Source organism: Crotalus tigris, unplaced genomic scaffold (genome assembly GCF_016545835.1).
Source record: "Crotalus tigris isolate CLP2741 ecotype Arizona unplaced genomic scaffold, ASM1654583v1 scf7180000018432.44079421565:4894166, whole genome shotgun sequence".
Lineage (NCBI taxonomy): Eukaryota > Metazoa > Chordata > Lepidosauria > Squamata > Viperidae > Crotalus > Crotalus tigris.
In genome coordinates, this window is record NW_024096999.1 from 3,913,060 (window position 1) to 3,938,547 (window position 25,488).

The window sequence follows — 25,488 nt, forward strand, 5'->3', positions numbered from 1 at the left end:
CCATTAACATACATAAAGAAGCCCACATGGGGTAGTAAGTTGGTGGGTTTGTTGTCACTGTGAGTGTGGTGGTGGGGGCCACAGAGGGAGGCTCAGCCAATCTCATTGTATACATGTTTGTACTTTGATAATAAAGGTTCATATTCATACATTGCATTAAATCAGCTAACCATGGTTTGATGAATGCGAGTTCACAGGTGACCTGATTTTTCAATTATTATTATTTTGTTCTTAGAATTTTCTTTTTTTAATAGTTTATAATATAAAATACGAAAATACAAAAGCAAATAATAGGAAAAATAGGGGAGGGAAAAGGGAAGAGAAAAGTGTAGAAAAGAAGGGGGGAAAAAAGCCATTGACTTCTGACTCCCTTTGGTGCAGTAGAATAAAATAGTAACATCAAACTTCAGTTCTTTACTTTTACATCATGCTATAAACTAGCCATTTCTATAACAACAGATCTATCTAATCAGTAAAACCCAAAATCAAAGCTTTATTTTTTTTTACCTCAAGCACAAAGCCCAGAAGCAATTTCTAAGTAGAAACAAAAGGAATTGTGTTTTTTCTTTTATCAAAGCAGTCAATTTAGCCATCTCTGCTAACTCCATCAACTTTTGCAACCATTCGCCCATTGTGGGAATCAGTGTCCTTCCATTTCTGTACATAAAGTAATCTTGCTGCCATCAACATATGTAACATCAAAGTTCCAATTTTCTACCCCCAAGTCTTCTGATTTGTTTAAAAAAATATATTAATTTCGTTCAGAAATAAGACACGTTCATACCTGCGGATTATCTGAAATATTTATAAGACAATTATACCTGCAGCCTATCAACGCGAACCTTCACACCACCGACCACACCGTTCTTAAATGAGGCAAGCATGTCTAGTATGGGGTTGAATCTACTTCCCCTGAGGTAAAAAAAACAAAAATAAAACGAATTTTTATATTGCAAGCTTTTCAAATGTCCCAGCATTGGGAATCTTACGTGCATGTTTCTGTGGGCGACGTCTTACCTTATATTGTCCTCTCGAATGAGCACAAGGAATAAAGGACGGCCATGCATTTTCCAGTATTGTTTAATGAACTGCAAAGCATTCTAGGGAAAAAAGCCCCCCCCCATGAGAAAGAATATTGAAATAGTGTACATTGCAATAAAAACATCACATTAGCAAAACAAGGCAATATTTTAGAATACATGGGTGTGGAGAGAAGGGTGGGGGGAGAGAGAGAGAGAAAGAGAGATGACAAAAGAAACAGCTCTAATCCTTAATTAGGGATTAGATAGAGGTAGGTAGGTAGGTAGGTAGGTAGGTAGGTAGGTAGGTAGGTAGGTAGGTAGGTAGATAGATAGATAGATACCGAAAGAGAAAGACAAAGACACACACAGAGAGATAGATGATGATGATAGATAGATAGATAGATAGATAGATAGATAGATAGACAGATAGATACCAAAAGAGAAAGACAGAGAGAAAGACAGAGAGAGAGAGAGAGAGAGAGAGAGAGATGATAGATATAGATTGATAGATGATAGATAGGTATAGGTAGGTAGATGATAGATAGGTATAGGTAGGTAGGTAGGTAGGTAGGTAGGTAGGTAGGTAGATAGATAGATAGATAGATAGATAGATAGATAGATAGATAGATAGATAGATAGATACCGAAAGAGAAAGACAAAGACACACAGAGAGAGATAGATGATGATGATGATAGATAGATAGATAGACAGATAGATACCAAAAGAGAAAGACAGAGAGAAAGACAGAGACAGAGAGAGAGAGAGAGATGATAGATATAGATTGATAGATGATAGATAGGTATAGGTAGGTAGATGATAGATAGGTATAGGTAGGTAGGTAGGTAGGTAGATACCGAAAGAGAGAGAGAGAGAGAGAGAGAGAGAGAGAGAGAGAGAGAGAGAGAGAGAGAGAGAGAGAGAGAGAGAGAGAGATTACATATAATTTAACCCTTGTATATATAACGTATATAATGCACTAAATTCTGGGGGTTGAAGTGCACACATCTTGAAGTGCTAAGGTTGAGAAGCACTGGTATACATAATGCAATTTCAATCTAAAACAGATCTGAATCAGACCCCTGTGGTGATTCCTGAAGATGATTTGTAACGTAGAAATGAACTCTGTGGAAAAGACTTCATTGACTGCAAATATTAATGAATTTCATAGGAGACGCCATGTCAGAAATATTTACTGAAATGACATTTTAGAGAGTGTTCTTTTTCTTCAGGGATAATCTGAAAAGAATTATTCACAGAATGTCTTGGAAAACTTCTTTATTCTCCAGTTTTTGTAAAAAAAAAAAAATGCAAGCCACCAAATCAATCCACTTGAAAGCCCATGGAAACAGAGGGAATTCAAGTGCTTAAGAAGAAAGAAAGAAAGAAAGAGAGAGAGAGAGAGAGAGAGAGAGAGAGAGAGAGAGAGAGAGAGAGAGAGAGAGAGAGAGAGAAAGAAAGAAAGAAAGAAAGAAAGAAAGAAAGAAAGAAAGAAAGAAAGAAGAAAAAAACAGGCTTAGTGGGGGATAATATATTTTAAAAAATAAAATTACAGAGCACTGTTCTCCGGCATAAAGTATTCCCAGATTATCCAGCCCAATCTTTACAAAACAGCAGGTGCTGAATATACTGTAAATCAAAAACTCTCCTTGGGGTTTCAACAACTTTGTAATTTCCTTCTAGGGCACCAGGATTATTTTTTTCCACTTATGAAATTGAAGCTTACCAGTTCAAATGTGGATTTTTAGCAGCTTTGATCAATTCAGCGGCACTTGGCTTTTCCAGTCTCTCTCCCTCTCTCTCTTTTCCCTCCCTCCCTCTCTCCCTCTCCCTTTACTGTACAGCTGCATGGTTAATCCTCAATTTAACATTTTACAAAGAAAGCCAATCTGGCTACTTTGGTCTTTTTATTGTGGTTATTTGAGAGTGGACTGCATTTTTTACCTATCAGCTTCATCCCAGACTTCTCTGTGCTTCTTAAGAAATTAAGAAAAGGTGCAGCATCTTATATAATGAAAGAATTTTTTTTTTCACAAAAAGCATCCCAAATCCACAAATGTTCTTCTGTGGCTCCAAATGCAGTCACGTTTTGCTAATATATGGAATTAGCTATACAATCCGGTCTAATGCAAGTCGGCTCCAAGTATGCCAGCTTCTTTTTTGTAAGGTTTGCTTTTATGCAAGTTAAGCAAGTAAATTCAACTTCAAGCAAAAGATTCTGGAGAAAGCAATTGCGTCCCTTCCTTACTGAGTACAAGGTCTTCTCAATTTTTTTCTCTTTTAGGTTCTCAGATCATAACAAAGCACAAGACTTAATCTATGATTTAAATGTCAAAGCTTTTAAAATTAAAACAGGCGAAGCAGAATCAGATTTTATCAGAAAATACCTTAATGTCATCAATCAACATCATAACATCCTGCGACATGTAGAAATCACTCAGGTCAAAGATGATTGGGTAGCAAACCACTGTTTTCCCCAGTATTCGATAAATCTGTAGAATAAACCATCAACGTCTCAGATCCACGAAACACGGACAATCAGATCTTCATGAGAGTAAACTCTAAATTCCATGTTATAGTTAAAGCCAATCAACACAGCGTTTTTAATCATGGAGGCCTTCAAGCAAGCCAAGCTAAAAAAGTTTAATGGAACCTCACAAACTAGCACGGCTGTGATAGTACAAGTTCTATTCTTAGTTACACTGAAAAACACCTAGGAGAGCTTCCTCCTAAATTACCAATGAGATGATTCTTCTTAAGAACTTGCAGATAAACAAATTTATTTATTTATTTATGAGATTTATATACCGCTTTAAGTGCAAGCACTCTCTAAGCGGTGTACACCAGTAAGCAATGTATATATATATATATATATATATTTTACATTGCCCCCAACAATCTGGGTCCTCATTTTACCTACCTCGGAAGGATGGAAGGCTGAGTCAACCTTGAGCCGGTGAGATTTGAACCGCTGACCTGCTGAACACAGTCAGCTAAAGTGGCCTGCAGTACTGCACTCTAACTGCTGCGCCACCTCGGCTCTTAGATAAGATGTGCAGTTTCAGTTATAAGCCATGCAAAACTCAATGAGCTGAATTCCTGAAAAGGGAGCAAAAAGCTTCGCTACCAATTTCTTGCCAAGCTCGGAGAATAATGTAGACCAGAGGTCCCCAACCTTTTGGACACCAGGGGTCAATTCCGTGGAGAGAGGTTTTTCTGCGGACCGGGGGGAGGGGCGTGGTTTCATGGTACTAGCTGGCATCCCACGGATGAGGCTTTGCTTGTTTGAGCGGCCCGGTTCTGGCATGCCGCGTCCTGGTGCCGGTCCACAGACCGGGGGTTAGGGACCTCTGATTTAGACCACCTCCAATATTTAAGCTAACTAAACCGTGCAGAATGGTGACTCTCTGTAAGGACCTTTGATGTTCCAAGGCAACCGATGGGTCGATCGGGTCTTCCCGAGAGTCCCAGCTTTTCGTTGACGCCCAGATGGAAGTAAGCCTGTAAAAGACATTATAACGTAACGTGTCACAGCAAACCAATGTTCAGAGAGGAACCTGGTGTCTTTGGGAAGGATCAGTAAGAGCAGTAGCATTCCTTATTTATTCATGTAAAAAACAAGGATCAGAGCCTCCTTCCGGCAAAATTGGAATATTTAGGATCTCTGAGAGAAGACAGGACAAGTGAACATGAGATGGAGAGGGACACGATCTGGAACGTCCTTAAAAAAAAGTAGTAGTCACCAGTTCGTACTTCTTGCAGTGAACAGATGAACTCTTTAAAAAAAGAGTTCTAGCCAAAGCTTTGTGAGCGAAGGAGGGAAGCTGGTCAATGATTCTGCAGCAAAGTGACCTTTTCAGGAAGTGAAGGTCAACCTCCCTCTGGCATTGTTTGAGCGGTTTGGAAAGAAAGCCAAGCCCGTGTAAAGCAAAGAGAAGATGGCAGAAATCGAAGAGAAACTCCATTTAAAAACTGCATGGGGGAATAGGTACAAATCCAATCTTTTCTTTGCCTTTTGTGGCCATCAGATCCATATTTAACCGCATCCTATTAAGACTTATTGAATTATGGGTCGGGCTGTTTCCTTTGGCGGTTGCTCATCAATTATGGTATGTCTAGAACGCCAGAGATAAGCTGTGATCAATGCTCTATGCTAAGTTTATAGGACTCCCTTCCTGAAACAGTTATATGGGATTCCAATTTATTTGAGGGTTCGGTTCAAAGAAATAGTGGTGGCATCTCAAGGGGTTTTGTTTCAAAGCTGGAAATCTGAAAGGCTTCTTTCTCTTTCTCTTATGCATTCATGCCCTGCCCCGGCCAGGCCTGGTGGGATGTAAGTGTTTGAAATAAAATAAATATTGAAGATCCATAATTGAAATATAAATAGATTTAATATTTATTGGGCAAAGGGTGGTGCTCTATTTTTAGGGTTGTTGTTTTTTTCTTTCAGGGAACTAGGTAGGACTGCCGCCTTGTTTATTCCTGGGCACTTTAAATTTTTTAATAGATTTTTTTTTTAATGCAATGAAAGCAAGAAACAAAATTTTCACATATAAACCAGGTTTCCTCTCTATTTCTCTGTGTCTCTCTCTCACACACACACACATACACATGGGGTTAAAATAAAACATGACATCGTCACTGCGATGTAAAAAAGATGTTGAGACTCTAGAAAGAGTACAGAGAAGAGCAACAAAGATGATTAGGGGACTGGAGGCCAAAGCGTATAAGGAATGTTGCTGGAATTGGGTATGTCTAGTTTAATGAAGAGAAGGACGAGGGGGGACATGATAGCAGTGTTCCAATATCTCAGGAGCTACCACAAAGAAGAGGGAGTCAAGCTATTCTCCAAAGCCCCTGAAGGCAGGACAAGATGCAATGGATGAAAACTAATCAAGGAGAGAAGCAACCTAGAACTAAGGAGAAACTTCCTGACAGTTAGAAAACAATTAACCAGTGGGACAACCTGCCTCCAGAAGCGGTGAATGCTCCAACACTGGAAGTTTTTAAGAAGAGATTGGACAGCCATTTGTCCGAAATGGTATAGGGTTTCCTGCCTGAGCAGGAGGTTGGACTAGATGACCTCCAAGGCCACTTCCAACTTTTTTATTATTATTATTAAAATTATTATTATTATTATGTCTTCCTCATCTTTTTGCAACATGATTCCAATGTAAAATAGAAAAATGAAACATCGCAATTCATCTGAAAAAGATGGACCCTTAATCCTCTAAAACTGCTTTATTTTTCACGAAAGACTGAGGAGAACTAGGCTCCATTGAAATGATCTGAATTATTTGACGTGTTAATGGATTTCTCTGCCAAGAGATATGATAGGATAATCACTTTTTGGTTTTTTTTTTTTTTAAAGATTCGCTTACTACACAAAATAAGTTATGCTCTGGAATTCAGTTCCTATGATGCCCCTATTGCATCTAGCATACAAAAGTAGCAAAAACTAAAGAAAAATGAACCGTGAACTCCTTTTCTACCTATTTCCCAATCCAATGATTTCCTATAAAAAACAAAGCTCCAGTTTATGGATGATGCTTCCAGCAAATACTTTCTTTCTTCTACTTTTATCCAAGAATCAGATCTATCAAGGAAGGAAGAAGGAAGGAAGGAAGGAAGGAAGGAAGGAAGGAAGGAAGGAAGGAAGGAAAAATCAGCATACAGAAATATGTTTTTTTCCCCTCCTCTGTTTAATTGTGTCCATTCTCAGAGACTGCCTGGATAAGTCCCTGCAGTTTTCTTGGCAATTTTTTTCAGAAACGGTTTGCCATTGCCTTCTTCCAAGGGTTACGTAAGAGTGACTGGCCCAAGGTCACCCAGCTAACTTAGTGCCTCAGGTGGGATGAGAACTCAAAGTCTCCCGGCTTCTAATCTTGGGATGCACGTTATTTCAGAAACATATTTTCCCTGTGACAATTTTATTCACTGAGTAATCTCAGAATATCAGCACGAATAAGTTAAACATATTTGCTCAACAAAATTTGAATTGGACCTTGTTTACAAATGAGATGTGTTTGGACTAGAAACATTTGCTATTCTAAGCGCCGGAGCGGAACAATATTAGAAGAGATTTTCTCTCTATAAAAACAAGTGTATCATTTATTTCATTTCCTTATGATTCATTTCTAGCTATTTCTAGGGTGTTCCTTTTTAATAAAAACCTGCGTTTATTGATAGGTGTGCGTCTGTTTGTGTGTGTACGTATGTGTACATATATAGTTTTTTAACTTGACATAAGTAGTACCAAAATCAAAGCAATTTATCATAGCTTAGGAAACACTGGTTTTAAAAAGAAAATGAAAAGAATTTTTTTTTAAAAAAAATGCTAAAGTAATAACTTACCTTCACAAGCTCTTGTTGAGGCCAAATCTGAATGGGTTCAACTTGTTGCGGTGTTTGTGTTTGGATTCCATATGTGTTCAGGAACACCTGCAAGCTATTGTTGTTTTCAGTGAAAACATTACAAAGGAACATTAGCGTGACAAAACTGGAATCTGCTTTCAGTAGACCATATTTGAAAGCAATCCAGGTTTTTATGCAACCAAAGCCAGGTTTATTTATTTATTTATTTATTTATGAGACTTATATACCGCTTTAAGTGCAAGCACTCTCTAAGCGGTGTACACCAGTAAGCAATGTATATATATATATTTACATTGCCCCCAACAATTTGGGTCCTCATTTGACCTACCTCGGAAGGATGGAAGGCTGAGTCAACCTTGAGCTGGTGAGATTTGAACCACTGACCTGCTGAACACACTCAGCTAAAGTGGCCTGCAGTACTGCACTCTAATTGCTGCGCCACCTCGGCTCACTTGGGTTGGGTATAATAATCTTTATTATTGCTTTGAGACTTTCAACATAGAATTACCATGTAAGTCCAGATATCTCCAAAAGGTCTTTGAAAGATCTGGCTGTGTTCACATGCTTATGCAACATGCTAAGACAGAAACACAGTGACAGTCTGTCTCTGTCCTATAACTCTTGAACTTGCCTGAGCTAAACTGAAAACCTGAATATGGCTGGTGACAAAATTCAGATCTGAATCAAGAATTCTTCCCAATCCACCATTCTAGGGATCAGTTCTGGAACAGGAGACTTGGGACTTCACTAAAGGTTTGGGCTGAACCTTGAAGCCCATTGAGTTAAATAATTTGTTGATCGGGAAAGGGAAATGTCAAGCTCCTGATTTTAATTTCCAGCCTGACCCATCAAAATCCAACGGTTTCACTCTGCCTCTTGACTGCAGGATGTGGTCATAGGAGGGATGGAGAAACTCTGCAAGACTTCACCTACAAAGGATCTGGAGATGATGGCATCTCCATCTTAAGTACCAGAATCACTAACTAGCACAGTGGTTCTCAACCTTTTTAATGCTGCGACCCCCAACCGGGCGTAAGTCGAGGACTACTCAACCGGTCGTAAGTCGAGGACTACTCAACTGGTGCAGCACCGCTTGCAGAATGGGACTTTTGGCGGGCTCAGCAGGGCAGAGACAGCCTGGACCATTCCTATTGGCTTTTGAAAGCCAATAGAATTAGACTCTATTCAAGAGAGTCTATTCTATTGGCTTTCAAAAGCCAATAGAATAAAAGGGAGTAGCACAGCTAAGGAAAAGGGGGAAAAAAATGGCGGACAGCCTTGTTTGGCGACCCCCGTGAAATGGTCGTTCGACCCCAAATGGGGTCCCGACCCACAGGTTGAGAACCACTGAACTAGCATCTTGAAAACCAATCAAAGAGATTTATTGGAGATCAGAACGACTTACCGCTGGCTTTCAGCCATCAATGCGACATGGACCACCAGGTCATTTTCCAAGGGACCCTAAAACCAGAAGAAGAAAAAGAAAACTTTTTATGGGGATTCGCTATTTGATTGTTACCTGCCACACAACGCAAAGCCAATGTGAACAATAACCATTCATTAAATACGACTGGCATTTTCCGGCTGAGTTGCGGCTCGCCTTCATTCTTTATTGCCTGTTAATCCATTTGGTTATGCAAACAGGAGAAAGGAACATCAGGGAAGCAACACACATAAATCTAAATGCCACCTGGAGAGCTGCGCTGTCAATAATTTTTTGAATCATGCACTATCGAAATGGCAGGAACCGATTCTTCCCTTTTGTTTAACTCTTTTGTAGTGAAGCAGGAAACCACCAGCCTTTGATTTATTAGACTTGTGCATCATTTACTAAAAAGCATTTTCTACTAATCCATGAATGTAATGCTCCTGGTTATCTCTCAGCAGTGGTATATAATGTTGACGCGTAGCAGATGTTCTATGAAGCAGACAGCCTACATGACTGCACATGTAGAGTTTGTTTACCCAAATGTCCTTTTCATTCGTTTTATGGGCAGATTCCATATTTTAATTTTTTTTTAGTATAACAATGAGACCCCATTCACAGAACAAACAATGGAATTGTCACTGCCTATGAACATAGCAGAACTTGGGGGGTTTGACTTAAGGCACCAGCAGAGTATCAAGTATACTTTTAGCTGTAGGGTTTTTAACTGGGCAACTTCAAACAGTGTGATATTGGTACAAAATAAAACTATATACACTACATTGTGTTCGATGCACATTGCAAAATCCGGGCACTTTCTAGATATGTGGACTTCAACTATTATAAATCTCAACCATGGCTACTCTAACGGAAGGATTCAAGGATAAGATGTCTATACGTCTAGACCATGCCCAGATTGGTGAAGTCTGCTATACAAATGTAACATAGATTGCTTTTGTTTGAGAAAAAAACTTGGAAAACAATCAGTGCTCTCTAACTAATGCTTACTTATTATTCCAAGATTTTAAGTATCTACAATCTTATTATGAATTTAGGAAGCAGTTCCATTTATTGCAAATCAGTTATTTGTGACAAAGAGTTGGTGTGGATGTGATGCAGGATCACCACTGTTCTAGAGTAGAGTAGAACAATAGAACTATTGTTAGAACTTGATGTGAGGCTTAGTTTTCAATAAGCTTCAAAGTAAGAGGAGTTATGCAAGTCTCCCACTCCTTGCGGGGTTTTGATCTAGTCAGGATCAAGATCAATGGACATTTGCCATCACAATATCCTCCACCCCTTTGATCTGAACTTCTAATGGTTTCATAGCAGCCTGTTGACTGAGTCCCTGGTAGGACCTTTGAAGCACAATAGGAAAAAAATGAAGCGGAATGTAACACATTAAGAGGTTTGGAAAGGGTTGTTTTCAATGAGTAAAGCAAGACGTGGAGGAATGTCTCAATTCCAACAGATAAATAAACATCCTGGCTCCACTAATGCTTGATTTAGCCTGATGAATCTTTTGAAGCATCAAATAGAATTGATTTCAGCAAGGTTAAATGCAAATGAGCTTTTAACGTAAGGATGAAGAAAGGACTGGGGAGGAAAAAAGAAAACTTTTATGATTCGTTTATTGGGTCTGTGGTCCTGTTTTTGTTTATTTGTTTGACTGAGAAAAAAATGCTGGAATGGAGATATTTTATGACAGGAAGAAAAAGAATCAACATCTGTAGATAGCTGTGGAGCACTGCTACAGTCTGTTCCTGTTTATATCAGAGAATGTTTAGAACTTGAATACAAAGCCCTTTTATGAAGTACTTGTCCACTTCAGTTGGAAATGGGATATTCATAAGAAAAACAATTCAGGGGAATTACCCCACGCACGTTATCATTTCTCCGTTGCAGGGAAAGAACCGTTTTAAATGCAGATAACACTTTTTCACATGGAGTCATTCATGCTTGAATTCCAGTTATGGGAAAAAGAATAATAGCCCTTCCATAGATCTGGTTTCAAGATACGTTTTTAGAAAAAGGGCCATTTTCTAGAAAATAGCTTCTATCCCAAATCTCACGTTTGATTAAATTGTTTTATTACTAATGAGAACTACACGAGCTTCGTTAATGAATGAAATTGTCTTTTAAAAGAAACTTCATTTTTGGCTGACTGATTGGCTTTTATGAAGCTATCTAGTACTATATACAGGACAGGACTGACTTTCTCCTATATTTCCTGGGCCATCAAAGTAATGGCCAGGTATTCATTAACTTGGAAAAGATTTGACTTTTGCATCGCACAGTGGGTAATATTTTCATGTGTTTTATTCTTATCTGAAATCAAAGGACAAATCTAACTGAGTCATGTCTTGTGAGCCTCCTGCTGAGAAAGCCAATTCCTGAATAAGGGAATAAATGTCTGGAGAACAAAGATTTACAACCAAGCTGGATGAGAAACCCGTTAACTGGGTTCAATCCAGATAATGGTTTTGCAGTTACCGTTAAAATGAATTAAAACCAATACTAATGGAATGCCAGTAAATTCCCAAAATCCAACAAAATAACTTGATTTATTGAACTGAAAACAAATAGAAGGTAAGAGTTGTGAAGAAGAAATTAAGGTAAGATACAGTCACGCCTGCTTAAAATTAAATGTGTTAGGTACATTAAATCGATTCTTCTGCAGTCCTAAAAAATATGAGGTGATCCACAGAGTCTACCACAATCTCACAAAGTTCGTGAGCTGTGTATCAATTTCACTTGTTTCAACCTGCTACTGTAGAACATTTCCAGGAACCAACCTCAAGCCTACTAACTGCTTTCACTGCCACTGTAACTTCGGACAGTTACTAAACAAATGGTTGTTAAGTCAAGGATTACCTGTAGTTTAAGGTATCTGAACTGTTGTTTCAAAAAGAATGTAGAGGAGAGTCAGTAAATTTAACAACCAAAACACAAGCATAGGGTCTCTATGGAAAAAATAAACTCATCAATGCATCTCACATATGCAGTTCTTTTTATATGTTTTGTCCAGGCTGGTATTTTTTGAAAGAAAACAAAACTGAATAAATTATAGGACAGGCTCCTGCTGGATGCTTGCTAATCATAATTTTAAGGCCTGACCTATTTGCCCAGCACCTATTTCAGCTACAACAGTTATTCTATAACTACTAGACCCAGCCTGGGTGGACATTGATATAACGTTAGTAAACCAACCCAGTCGTGTTTTATAACCAACAGTTCAAATTAGCTAACTGGTTCTGCCGGCTTATAAAAATTGGGGTACACAATTTAAAAAACATTATCCAGACGGTCTATTCCAACTTTGAAAAGTATAGCAAACTGTGCAAATAGTTATTATATGAGCAATTTATTCTATGCTCCTCATCATGGGCTAATCCAAAATTATTTCCTCCCCCCCCTACATATTACGGATCAGCAATTTGCTCAACAGTAATAGACTTTTTTTTCATACATCAGTAGAAATCGCCAACTTAAATGAAGACACACATACCTGATTTGAGTATCGCATGCTAACGTTCCGTTGATCTTGCGGGGGAATGAAACGCTTCACCGGGTCGATATCTTTAACGCTAACTAAACCATCAACTGAAAGCAAAACCACCAGCATCAGTTATTTGTCAACGGATAATTAAAAGCAGTTGTCACCACTACACAATTTATTACTCTGAAATACGCAAGAAACGGAGATCAGCATCTGATTAACAAACCAGAGTGATAATGAAATGTGGGGGCTGGTCCTTAGATCACTGAAGATATCTGAGCCCAGTTTTGTCAGAACACGTTGCACACCCGGGGGGGATCAGGAAGTCAGCTTCAATTCCAGAATTCTCACAAACAGCATGGAGAATTTATCCTGAGAGACATTTTCAGCACGTATTTTTTTCAAGCCCTCTTGAAATCTAACACTGCACTGAGAGACAATGATCTTGAACGGACTCACTATGACCCGCCATGTGCCCATACGCTTTTCCGTCACCCTTTCATTGTGCTTCAAACTTCAACATCAACAGCTTGAATTCCTCCCCCCCCCCAGTGTCAGTTTTCTCTTTGGATGTAATAGAAAGCTACAGTTTAAACAAGAGATGCTGTCAACGTTCAAAGCCAGACAAAGCAGGCTACGGAGAACGCATCTGTCAAAGGCCACCAGTCTTGACGGAGATAGGCTGAATATTTCTGAATCGTAGGCGCATCTTAATTTCAAACTGCTGCAGAGCAACGTGGGAGATGAACTCTATTTGGGAAGTTGTGAGCTTCCCAAAGAATATCTGGTTGGTAAGATGGAAGACGAACTAATGGACCCTTGGCCCAAACAAACAGCATTGTTCTTACAATTCTTAAGTCTGAGGGAGTTCGCTCTCAAGTTAATAAGCTATGGTTTAGCAGCTCTAGGAAACTGTGTGTGATATAGGTTCAAAAGCGCCGTGATAGTGCACTGCGCCATGGGGGCACAGAGGTTAGAATGCAATATTGCAGGCTAACTCACTGCTCACTGCCAGGAGTTCGATCCCGACCGGCTCAAGGTTGACTCAGCCTTCCATCCTTCCGAGGTCAGTAAAAGGAGGACGCAGATTGTTGAAGGGCAATATGGGGACTCTGTAAACCGCTTAGAGAGGGCTGTAAAGCACTATGAAGTGGTATATAAGTGCTATTGCTATTGTTAAAAGGTCGTTTAATGATCGAGGAGCCTTCTCATGCAGTTCCTAAAATAGGGGCGTCAAACTCAACTTCATTGAGGGCCGCATCAGCATTGCGGTTGCCCTTGGGGTGTGTGTGGCCAGGGTGGGTGCGGCCTACTGGGTGGGCCTGGATGGAGTGGGTCTGGCCTACTGGGTGGGCATGGCCAGCTCTACATCGTTCGCGTCAAGGGTGCCTGTGGAGGCCTAGGCAGGAGTGGGACAGATCTGAGGGTCTCTGGCAGAAGGGTGTGGGACCAGGGCAAGTGCCAAGAAGAAATGGTGCATTTCTTCATTCCTCACAAAGGGTGACACCTCTCCAGCATGCACCCAGGAGGTGGGGCCGACACAGCAGGGGCTGGTTCCTCGCTGTTTCCAGACAGCCTTCTGGAGTAAGACTGAATGCGTTTCAGCATAGATGGCCACCACAAAATTGTACATTGGCTTCTGACCGGCCTGGGCCAGGGCCAAGGCAGCGGAGGCCGTTCCCTCACTGTTTCCAGGATGGCTTCGCAGGCCACATAAAACCACTTTGCGGGCCACATCCGGTCCCCGGGCCTTGTCTTTGACATGTCTGCTCTAAAACTCAGGAAGTCACCAGAGTTCAGGTGCAGGAGAACCTTATTCAACTAGGACAGTGGTTCTCAACCTGTGGGTCGGGACCCCATTTGGGGTCGAACGACCATTTCACGGGGGTCGCCAAACAAGGCTGTCCGCCATTTTTCCCCCCTTTTCTTTGGCCACGCCCCTGGCACCTGGTGATGTATAAGTGGTTGGGGGTCACCACAACATGGGGAACTGTATTATGGGGTCGCAGCATTAGAAAGGCTGAGAACCACTGAACTAGGAGGACATTCTGATTCTTTGGTAGGTCTGCTTACTTACCAAGAAGTTTGGCAATAATATAGAGGGACTGTCCCAACAGAAAAAACTTGCCATCCCGTCCATGGTTACTAGGAAACCTTTTCTGGCTGCCGGGATTTTTCTTTTCCAGTTCAACAAAATCAGCTGGTACGTGGTAATATTTGGGTACAACCGGAAAGCCTGCAAACGTTTAAACAGACTAGTTAAAGAGGAACCAATGGAAGGACATGGGCAGTTCTTAAAAAAATGTGGAAGATAAAGAAATACACGTGTGTCAAAATAAGTTCCCCCCACCAAAACAAAAGCACAGTGAAAAAAATAACGCTGCCACTAATGCCGTATTTTCCGGTGTATAAGACGACTTTCTAAAGCATTCAAATCGGCGCCGAAGTCGGGGGTCGTCTTATACGCTGGAAAATATGGTAACCCTTCTGTGCTGCAGCTCACTAAAATTGATACAAACCGCCATCTCGATTTACACCTTGACTGAACAGATGCAATGCCTATTAACTGGTTCTAGAAAGACAAAAAAAAAAAAAGGCATTTTTTGACAGATGGAAAAGGCTGTGCTTTTTTTAGAGGCACCACTGTTAAGCAGGTGTTATGGATTGGAAATATTTACAACTGCTCTTAGTGAAATGAAAAGCCATAATGAAAGAGAGTTTCGGAATGAGATAGAGAAACTTCATCTGCATTCTTCAATACGGTGCTTTAAACCCAGTCCCTCAATACACTGAGTTTTTAACATCATCACATATACCTATGTCCGAAAATATATAGGTATTTGAGTTACAGGTTATTTGTATTGGTAATGGCTTAGAATATTTCGGACAGGTGATGCAACACCCAGAAAAATACAGCATTCTCCATTTAATCCTCCAGGGAAAGACTGAAGGCAAACGAGCTCCAGGCAGAAGAAGAACATCATGGCTTCAAAATCTAAGGGACTGGTTTGGACAAAACTCAGCAGCATTTTTTCGTGCGGCTGCTGATAAAAACAGGATAGCCAACATCCGATAACGGATATGGCACAAGAAGAAGAAAAATGGCTTAAAGTCAAGATGCATTTTAAAATGTTTATTAAAGACATGGCGCACAGTGCATGCACATTTAATTAAATTATATATTATTTCATGCAAATGGCAATCTGGGCTTTAAAGCAATTTTTTAAAAAAGGTTACTATTGCTTTACACAGTGGGACATTGGCCAGGATTTAAAATGTAAAGGATAGGCTACTGTGAAACATTGTAAAGGAAAGCATCCTACTCGCTTTCTGGAAAGGTGTTAAAAGGTGGGAAACAGAGAGTAAGTGCTAAAATAATTCACTATGGTTGTTTTAATTAGCCAGGTTCAGCTAAAACAAAAAGCACACAAAGCAAACCATGACTGGAGAAGAGTTGGCAGATTCATAAGAGATACTCAACATCTCAGTGTGCTTTCCTTTGTAGTATTTTCAAATGGAATGCCTTTTAATGTATTGATATGGGGGGGGGGAGCAATGAGATCGTAAACATAATTGAAATGCGATTTTTAAAAGAAATTTACTCAGCACTCTCTTCAGAACCACAAATTTCCCTTGAGAAAAGTGAGGTATCCTCAAGGCCCTACGTAAACTTGCATCTTGCAAGACCTGTTAAGTGTCATGATTACCATCCCAGGACCAAGCGTACTAGATCAGTGTTTGGCAACTTTGGCAACTGTAAGATGGGTGGACTTCAACTCCCAGAATTCTCCAGCCAGCCCTGCTGGCTAGGGAATTCTGGGAGTTGAAGTCCACCCATCTTAATGTCATCAAGATTAAAAAAACATGGTTCCAGAGGATCAAGAAATGTTACTTTCTTGGCCATGACTAGATACTATGGATCCACGTCACATTGCTCAATTTACCCATTCTACAATATCTTCTCCTTCAGGATGGTTTGGTCTCACGCACAATGTAGTTGTACACAACAAAAGACGAGGTGCCTCATGGCTCTTGAGCAGTGTTTCTCAACCTTGACAATTTTAAGGCATGTGGCCTTCAACTCTCAGAATTCCACAGCCAGCATTGCTGGCTGTGGAATTCTGGGAGTTGAAGTCCACATGCCTTAAAATTGTCAAGGTTGAGAAACACTGCTCTTGAGCAAACGAATGTTTAACTAATTGATATTTCATGTCACATTCATTTTTCCTGATCCACATTTGAGGGGAGAAAAATGAATGTGACATCATATTTAGCCTGGAGCGGAGTTGTTCTAAAATACTGGAGTCTTTTTTCTAGCAGTTTGGTCTGGCATTTACTACATTGACTAGAAACATGCTTGAAGACTCTTGATCCAGAGTTCTCCGTGAAGAATACCTTCCACTGATTGTTGTAGTAAAGGATCCAGAAGGTTCTGATATTCTTTGACTTGCTCAGAATTGCCTCGGAAGAACCCTAAAAGCAATCCAAGGAGACTCTGTTAGCAAGACGCATCCCTTTCTAGGTGACTCAGTGCTAGCGAAAAGGCCCATCGCCGTTTCAGTCAACCGCTATCAAGGGTAAAGTGTCTTTACCTTCCAGACGAAACGGCAGAAATGAGAAACGGCACCTGAGGATCTTCTGCTTTCTACAAATCCATCTGCCGTTTCACTCAAATTGCCCATCATATACTACATTTGCTTGCATTTTTGAATCCCATCTTTATGGGTTTGGGTTTTTTTTTTACAAATAACTCAACGCGGTGAACTTACCTAATACTCTTCCTCCCATTTTCCCCACCACAAGACGGTGTGGTAGGTTAAAAATTGAGAGGGATTGGCTCAAATTCACCCAGACAGTTTTCATACCTAAGGCAGGACTAGAATTCATAATCTCCTGGTGATTGGCCCAAAGTCACCCAGTTGGCTTTCCTGCTTAAGGCAGGACTAGGACTCACAATCTCCTAGTGATTGGCCCAAAGTCACCCAGCTGGCTTTCCTGCTTAAGGCAGAACTAGGATTCACAATCTCCTGGCGATTGGCCCAAAGTCACCCAGCTGGCTTTCCTGCTTAAGGCAGAACTAGGATTCACAATCTCCTGGCGATTGGCCCAAAATCACCCAGCCGGCTTTCCTGCTTAAAGCAGGACTAGGATTCACAATCTCCCGGTTTCAAAATTCAGGCACTGGGAACTGACTTATATTTATAACCATTGCTGTGTCCCAGGGTCATGTGATTACCTTCTGACGAGCAAAGATTCTCTTCACAACCATGGTACTAATTTTAACAATCACAGAGAGTCACTTAACAACTGTGGCAGAAAGACAGGTGCAGACCAAGACTTAACCCTGCCACTCCTCAATTTGGCTACGTACACCAAAACCACAAATTGTGGCTTGCAGCCAGCGAAGATCAGCGAAGATGGAAGGGTAGACGAGAGGGGTGGCTCATAAGGTATTTTCCTATTACACGTTCTCTCTTATCATATATGGGCATACATATAATTTTTCAGGGATTATACTGTAATACCTACTACTTCCCTAGTTGAAAATAATTTCCCTGTTAGGTAGGGGGTTATGAAATACCAGATGGAATTCCTGCAGTTTTGTCATGATTACAGTGTTGGGCTTTGATCTGTATTTCCTTTTACTGACATTTGTCTATAATTCACACTCGCCGGCGGTTCTAGTTCCTCTTTCCAGGGGGAGGGGGTTTTTTTGGGAGGAGGGGAGGCTGGAAATGTTGCCGATTTCAAATTCTGCATTTCCTTGAAGATAAAAGTCACGAAGGAGGGAGGCAAAATGTCACTGAAGCTACACGACATTTCAGTAAAAATCATTTATTCGACTGTGACTATAGGCTTTATCTCTGGAAAAAAAAAAACCCAAACAGCTGGCAGGTATGTAAACAGCATTCCGTTAGATACTCACAGATCTATAGTACCTAAAGCAACCTTCTGTCATTGCACTGACCTGGCTGGGAATGATGGGAGAGGAGTTCCAATTATTTCCTGGTGTCCCTGTTGAAACTGACGGAGGGGCTCTTGCAGGAAACAGAACACTGTTTCTGCACTAAAGACCTCCCCCCTCCCAAAAAAACTCTTAAAAAAACTTTAGCTTGTTACTCTTAATTGTACATAAATAACTGCTGTGTCCAACCAAACACAGTGAGAAATAAAGCACATAACATGTTTTCTGTTAATTAAAGGTAAATTAAAAGGTAAAGGTAGAAGTTTCCCCTGTCCAGTAAATAATAATAATAATAATAATAATAATAGGCACCTTGGGTGCAATCCCAAAACAACTGGAGCACCACTTGAACACCATAACTGGCATTGACAAATTTGCCATTGGTCAATTGCAAAAGGCAGCCTTACTGGGAACAGCTTCCATCCTGCGACGATATCTGTAATACCATCACACATCCACATCTGCCTATCCCAGGTCCTTGGTAAAGACTCGATAGGTAGACAAAAATGCCAAATCCAGTCTGAATATCTGGCTGACTCTGCGATGATCAATAATAGTAATAATAAAGTTGGAAGGGACCTTGGAGGTCCAGTGTCTTCTTAAAAACTTTCAGTGTTGGAACTTTTCTATAGTCATGTGGCCAGCATGGCTACATCCCAAGCTAACTGCATGGAATGCTATTAACGCTTCCCACCAAAGTGGTACCTGTTGATCTACTCGCATTTGCATGCTTTCGAACTGCAAGGTTGACAGGAGCTGGAGCAAGGACGGGTGTTCACTCGTTGCGTAGTGCTCAGGTCTTGAACCTGGGCTGTCAGCTTTGTAGATGACAAGCTCAGTTTTTTTAGTCACTTGAGCCATCACAACCCCCTTTATTCCATCAGCTAAATTCATTTTACTTAGGTGCAGCATTATTATTGAAAAATTTGGCACAAGCAATTATAATCTTCCTCTTGGTTTGCCTATAGTAGTGATGGCAAACCTTTTAGAGACCGAGTGCTCAAACTGCAACCCAAAACCCACTTATGTATTGTTGGGTGCCGGGTAGGTGTGGCTCATTGAGTGGGTGTGGCCAATTGGGTGGGTGTGGCCCACTGGGTGGGCATGGCTGTGGTGGTAATGGCAGACGGGGTGGGACTAAAAAGTTCAATCAATCAATTCCAACTTTGCGAGATCTTTTTTTTCCCTGCAAGAAGTTGAAATTGATTGATTGATTGAACCTTTTTTTTTTTTGCACACGGCGGCAGAGGCCTAAAGCAAAAAGGTTTTATAAAACCCAGCTGAAGGCCTAGGACTGGGGCGACAGTGCGCGTGCCCACAGAGAGGGCTCTGCGTGCTACCTGTGGCACGTGTGCTATAGGTTCGCCACCACAGGCCTATAGGCATGGGTATACACGCACGCATCCTTCCATTTATCCTCTCTACACATTCCAACCCTCTTCTTTGGAGACAATCAGAACACAAAATCATACTTACCATCAATCATCATAAAAATAAAAAAGAGAGGAAACTCGCATTCAATGCCGTCAAAGAGCTGAAAATTGTTTCAAAAAGAAAAAAATATGTATAAAAGGCGTGCTGCGGTTTTATTGTTGGAAACATGTTCAAGCAATCTATTACAAGTTCAAAGGAATGAAAGATACACATGAAAACAAATTCTTTTTCAGTACAACAACAACTTACACTGAAGATAGAGGGGAAAAACAGTAATTCATCTGGCTACATTAAAAAAAAAGAAAAGAAATTTCAACCCTTTCAAAATGCGGAACCACAATTCTATGCGTTAAGATTTATCGCATCGTGCTTCTCCGCAAGGAAATCCCATTTAAATTAAAAATAGTATGAAAAGAAAAGTGAAGAAGAAAGAGGAACTTCATTCAGACAGCTCTTAATGGAAAGCATTAATATTCAGTACCATATCAAAATTTTATTATTAATACACTCCAGTCTGTAGCCAGCTGTGAAATTAAATAAAATGATAAATAATTTGACTATCTGTGACAGGAAAGAAGCTATACATTGAAGTGGAAATGCAAACACATTCACCTTTAAACAAATCAATCAGGAAGAAATATGCTGATGCAATATATTAAGTATTGCACATCCACACTACAAGCCATGTCTCCTTCACTAAAATAGATGGCAAGGAAGTGCCAAAGCTAATAGCTTCTATGATTTGTTTAGCTTCTTCCCACTTCACTTTATACATCAAAGCAAAGAACATTTTCTTTGGGTTCTGTCAAAACATGCAACAACATCGAGAGAAAGTGAGGAAGAACACCCAAAGAACACGAGAAGAGCATCTAAAACTCAACTTCCCTCCATAGATTTGACAGAGCTCAGTCACGTTGAGGTTAACGTTGAGTCTAGGGATGAAGTGCATTCTGTGCTATTTTGTCCTCAGAACGGGACAGCTTGCCGTGGGACAATTCAACAATTTGATTTAATTATTTAAAATAATTAAAAAATTATTTTAATTTTTGTCATTCACATTTTGTTTTGTCCTTCCTTTTGCATTCTTTCTTTGATAGTAATGTAACTCTTGTCCCTTAATGAGTTGGCCATGATGAGTTGGTTGGGGCAAGTTAGCTGCAGCAAGTTGGCCGTGCTGAGTTGGCCATGATGAGTTGGCCATGACGAGTTGACCATGGCAAACTTGTAAACCCACTTGTCCTGCCCTCTGTCTTTCTCCCCCACATTCCTTCAGATAGATTACATTTGGAGTAGGGTCTATGGTTCAGATAATTCTTCACTACACAGGGCAGAATACAAATGATAAACTCCTCATCCTTTTATATCAGTGACAGATTGAAAATGAACCACAGGACTACATATTGTCACTTGTACGTGTATAAAATAGTTATGAGTTGAGTTTGGCCACTAGCTATCTACTCTCTTGTTACTAACTCTAATGGATCAATGGTTTTCTGGTGTTTGAAAGATTATGTCCATCCTATGTCCTATAGAATTATCTCCATCCTATGTCCTATAGGATTATCTCCATCCTATGAATTTCCATCCTGGAAATTCAGGACAATGGATATGTAAGGAACATTAATGGAGGCATATCCAGAATTTTCAGAAAGGAAGACCCATGATTATACCAACAATAATTCAACATTAATCTTTGTGGTTAATTCAGTTGCAAGAGTGTTGAAGCATTGTCCTCTAATGGCTTAAAAACAGATGATATAAAAATATTGCTAACATCTGGACTCAGCAATGTCAGCCAAGATCCCAATATTAGAATTGGATATTCAGAATCAAAAACAACTGGCAGTATAAAAATTATCTAAAGTGGGCAAACCTGGAACTTCTTGGCCTAGTCACTGTAATAAACATGGGGCAAAAAAAAAAAAAAAAAAAAAAAAAACATCCCACCAATTTTGTACTCTGGCATTTACGAACACACATTCCTTCCTTCCTCACTTCCCATACCACAGGAACAAGGCCATTACCTTAATCTCTGCTGGTTTATAGTACTGTCGGTTTTTATCCTCCAACGCCGTTCTGTAGCCATCTCTCAAAAAACGCTTAAATCCGTATTTTCCTTTGAGTTTTCTAACTATCTTATCGACTGTTTGATTGGACAAAGCTTCATCGTCCACAGCAAATGCAGGATAGCTGATGCACGGGAGGAGGGCAGCATCAGTGTTCTAGCATAATGAAAAAGGTTAAGCTAAATAATGGATGAACACTCTCAATTCAAGGAATGATGAGTGTGCTTTAGAAGAATGCTGACCTCTATATTTATTTATTTATTTATGAGACTTATATACCGCTTTAAGTGCAAGCACTCTTTAAGCGGTGTACACCAGTAAGCAATGTATATATATATATATATTTACATTGCCCCCAACAATCTGGGTCCTCATTTTACCTACCCCGGAAGGATGGAAGGCTGAGTCAACCTTGAGCCGGTGAGATTTGAACCGCTGACCAGCTAAAGTGGCCTGCAGTACTGCACCCTAACTGCTGCACCACCTCGGCTCTTATAGTATCTACCTTAGTAAGGTGGGTAACTTGAAATGGCTGAGCAAATACAAACCCACTTTTCAAGCAGACAGCTATTTGAAGTTACAACTGCCCAAACATCTTAGGGAACTATTCACGCCAGCGAGATTTGAACAGCTCGACACAATGGACAGATGTGAGAGATTCCACTCCATACCCTATAATGGACATCTCTGCATCTGCGAAACGGCAGAGGTCAAGGACCTGGATCACATCCTATTTCACTGCTACCTGTATAACAGGATGAGAGATAGGAACCTTGGCCCATACACTAAAACCAGGGGTAGGCAACCTTGGCTCTTTTATGAGTTGTGGACTTCAACTTCCAGAATTCCTGAGCCAGCATGGCTTAGCTTGGAAACTCTCCCTTTCCCCTCAGCATGGCTGGCTCAGGAATTCTAGGAGTTGAAGTCCACGAGTCACAAAACAGCCACGACTGTCTACTGCTGCACTAAACAAATGACTCATTGGGACCCCCATATCAAAATAACTTACTTTGTGTGCGGCCAGAATTTGAAAATTACATTTAACACAGCACATTACCTGAACAAAATGGTTCGGCTGAAATCGGCCTATGTGAGACTGATTGGGGTAGATTGTAGGGGTGATAGTGAAATATAATTTTATCATAATTTTATCTATCTACACCTTAAATTGCCGTATTTGATTCTAATTTCATTTTAAAAATGCATTTCATCCCAATTTCATTTTAAATTGTATTTTATTTCTATTTTATTCTACATTATATTTTAACCAATTCCATTCTAAATTGTTATTTTACTGCATTTTAGTATAATGTGTGTTTGCAACTCTGCACTTTGATATAGCCCACAGGCTAATCAATAAAGATTATTATTAGTAGTATCTACGTATTCAATATGTCACATGTAGTAACTCCAAACCAGGTGCTCTGGATGTTTCAGAATGTATTTTGAGGTCTGGCAATTATAGATTTCTTCCATTAATTCTGCACCCAAAGTTGTGTTCCATATGAAAGGAGAACATATGCAGGAATGTGACTTAGTTGGAAATCTATGTGAGCATTTCTTTACATGACAATTTCATGCTGAAAGGACTTGAAAACCTGGCCTGGCACCCCAGTAATGGACACATCATTCTGGAAATTAGTTAATGGACTAAGGTTAAGACCTCATCTCTCCTCCCATGTGCATCTTGCTCCCTCTTCCCCATCTTTGTCAATTTTAAACTGATTTAATGCCACTATTTATTGCTTTGATGTCTTAATAATAATAACAATAATAATAACAGTAATGATGATGATGATGATATAATAATGATAAAGTTGGAAGGGACCTTGGAGGTCATCTAGTCCAACCCCCTGCTCAGGCAGGAAACCCTATACCATTTTATTATTTTAATAGATAACTTTAATTGATATATTTATATATTTTTTAATGTTAAACTGAGTCATCACCAGGCAAGATGGACATCATCTAGGAAGAAAGGAAGGGAGGGAGGGAGGGAGGGAGGGAGGGAGGGAAGGAAGGAAGGAAGGAAGGAAGGAAGGAAGGAAGGAAGGAAGGAAGGAAGGAAGATATTACAGACTTCAGAGAAACAACACAAGGTGCTTCATTTTTCTCTGAAGTCTATATATTTGCAAGGTGGAGAACCATTCCATACCCAATGAGACCAACTTTCTTTGCTTTATCTATGCAACAACTGTAGATACATCAAAACTGAAACTACAAGGGTTTAAATAAAGAAGCATATACACACATTGGAATGTTTACAGTGAATAGAGCTCTAAAATATTATAATAAAACAAAGCAATATTTAGTCAGGTACTGACAGGGTGAAGAGATTTTCTGAATACACAATCAAGGGTTGGGAGGCTTTTTTTTGTATTTTTATATTATGAGCAATCTCTCTAAAGGAAATTTTGCAATGCAAGTTTGCAAACAAAAACTGATTATGTTATTAGTAAAAGCAGTTTCAGGTTTCCCTGTCTTTTATCTCTTGCTTTTAATTTCTTCTGCCCACCACTAGCATTTTTTTATGCTTCGCATAATGTTGTTTACTGCAAAAAAGGAACAGGATAATGCTATTTATATTGTACACTGCACAAAACTGAGTAAACTTATAAACAAAATGACTATTGAAATCTCCCGCAAAGGTAAGTTTTTCAAACAGAGGAAACAATACAGAGAATAAATTTCATTCCCTTGCTGGTCCATAAAAATATTTATGGGTACAGTAAAATTAAACGAATTGTAAGATTAAAAGAATCAGATTTTGATCTATATGAGAATATTCCCAATCTTTAAATTGGAAAAAAATAATATGTATGTGCATGCATGTATGTACGTATGTATATATGTGTATGTATGTATTTTTCCTTGAGGCAGCAGTGAGAATAGTTTACTGGAATTGTCCAAAGCAGCATGTCAAGCTTGCCCATTTTAAGATAAGGAAATGGAATGTATTTTATGCTAATGAGAAGTTTCTAATGCTGAAATGGTTTTCAGCAGGCCTTAACCCATTAGAAAATATCTTCCCAGCTATTAGGCCCCAGCATAACTAATTACATATTTCTAACCTAGAGGAGTTCCCAGATTTTAAAAACTGAAATGGAAATTGAATGCACAATGAAGAGAAAAATGTGTCTTTTTCATGCACTAGGGATGGTGATATGTTCCATTCTGAAGTTATATTGCAAATGTATCAGAAATTCCGAAAGTCAGGCAGATCCACCTATTTATCGCTTCATAACAAAAATTATCACGATCAGAACATTTTTCTTAACTTTCACTTTTCCCCTCTTATAACACTTATAAAAGATGAGTCTGCCATAAGGGAGATCTCTTTCACACAGTTCTTTCTGAAAAAGACCCGGATTCTAATTCTGTCTAACGGCAACCTTATTAAAATGGTTAGTAAAACCTCTCCCTCTACGTTATATGTTGACATGCTTAGCATTTTGCTTACGTGAGATCGTGATTCACGTGGAAGCAAAGAGCAAAGGGTTTGTCGGTTCCGATTATGAGCATCAAGATCTACGAAGATGACAGACCACGAACAACCCTGTAGATGGAACAGAAAATTAATGTTATACAGAGTATGTGCAGCAATAACTGGAACAGCCAGTTATCATTGGCAAAGTGCACAAATTATCTGGATAATTAGATTACCAGCGGCAATCATAATCCGGTAATTTCAAACAGATGATGAC

The 25,488-nt window shown here is 39.7% G+C and overlaps 1 protein-coding gene across 4 annotated transcripts in view; it reads right to left on the reverse strand.

Moving 5' to 3' along the window:
* The window catches only part of PHKB (phosphorylase kinase regulatory subunit beta), a 104,064-nt gene that overhangs the window by 32,394 nt on the left and 46,182 nt on the right, over positions 1-25,488 (reverse strand). For all 4 annotated transcript variants that reach the window (XM_039352446.1, XM_039352447.1, XM_039352448.1 and 1 more), the window contains 12 exons: positions 25,245-25,340; positions 21,743-21,940; positions 19,761-19,818; positions 16,715-16,792; positions 14,397-14,555; positions 12,329-12,423; positions 8,800-8,855; positions 7,374-7,467; positions 4,437-4,520; positions 3,407-3,511; positions 1,018-1,100; positions 822-912 (listed from right to left, as the gene is read on the reverse strand). In XM_039352446.1, coding sequence (XP_039208380.1) covers positions 822-912; positions 1,018-1,100; positions 3,407-3,511; positions 4,437-4,520; positions 7,374-7,467; positions 8,800-8,855; positions 12,329-12,423; positions 14,397-14,555; positions 16,715-16,792; positions 19,761-19,818; positions 21,743-21,940; positions 25,245-25,340 — 1,197 coding nt within the window. The remainder of the gene's footprint in view (positions 1-821; positions 913-1,017; positions 1,101-3,406; positions 3,512-4,436; positions 4,521-7,373; positions 7,468-8,799; positions 8,856-12,328; positions 12,424-14,396; positions 14,556-16,714; positions 16,793-19,760; positions 19,819-21,742; positions 21,941-25,244; positions 25,341-25,488) is intronic.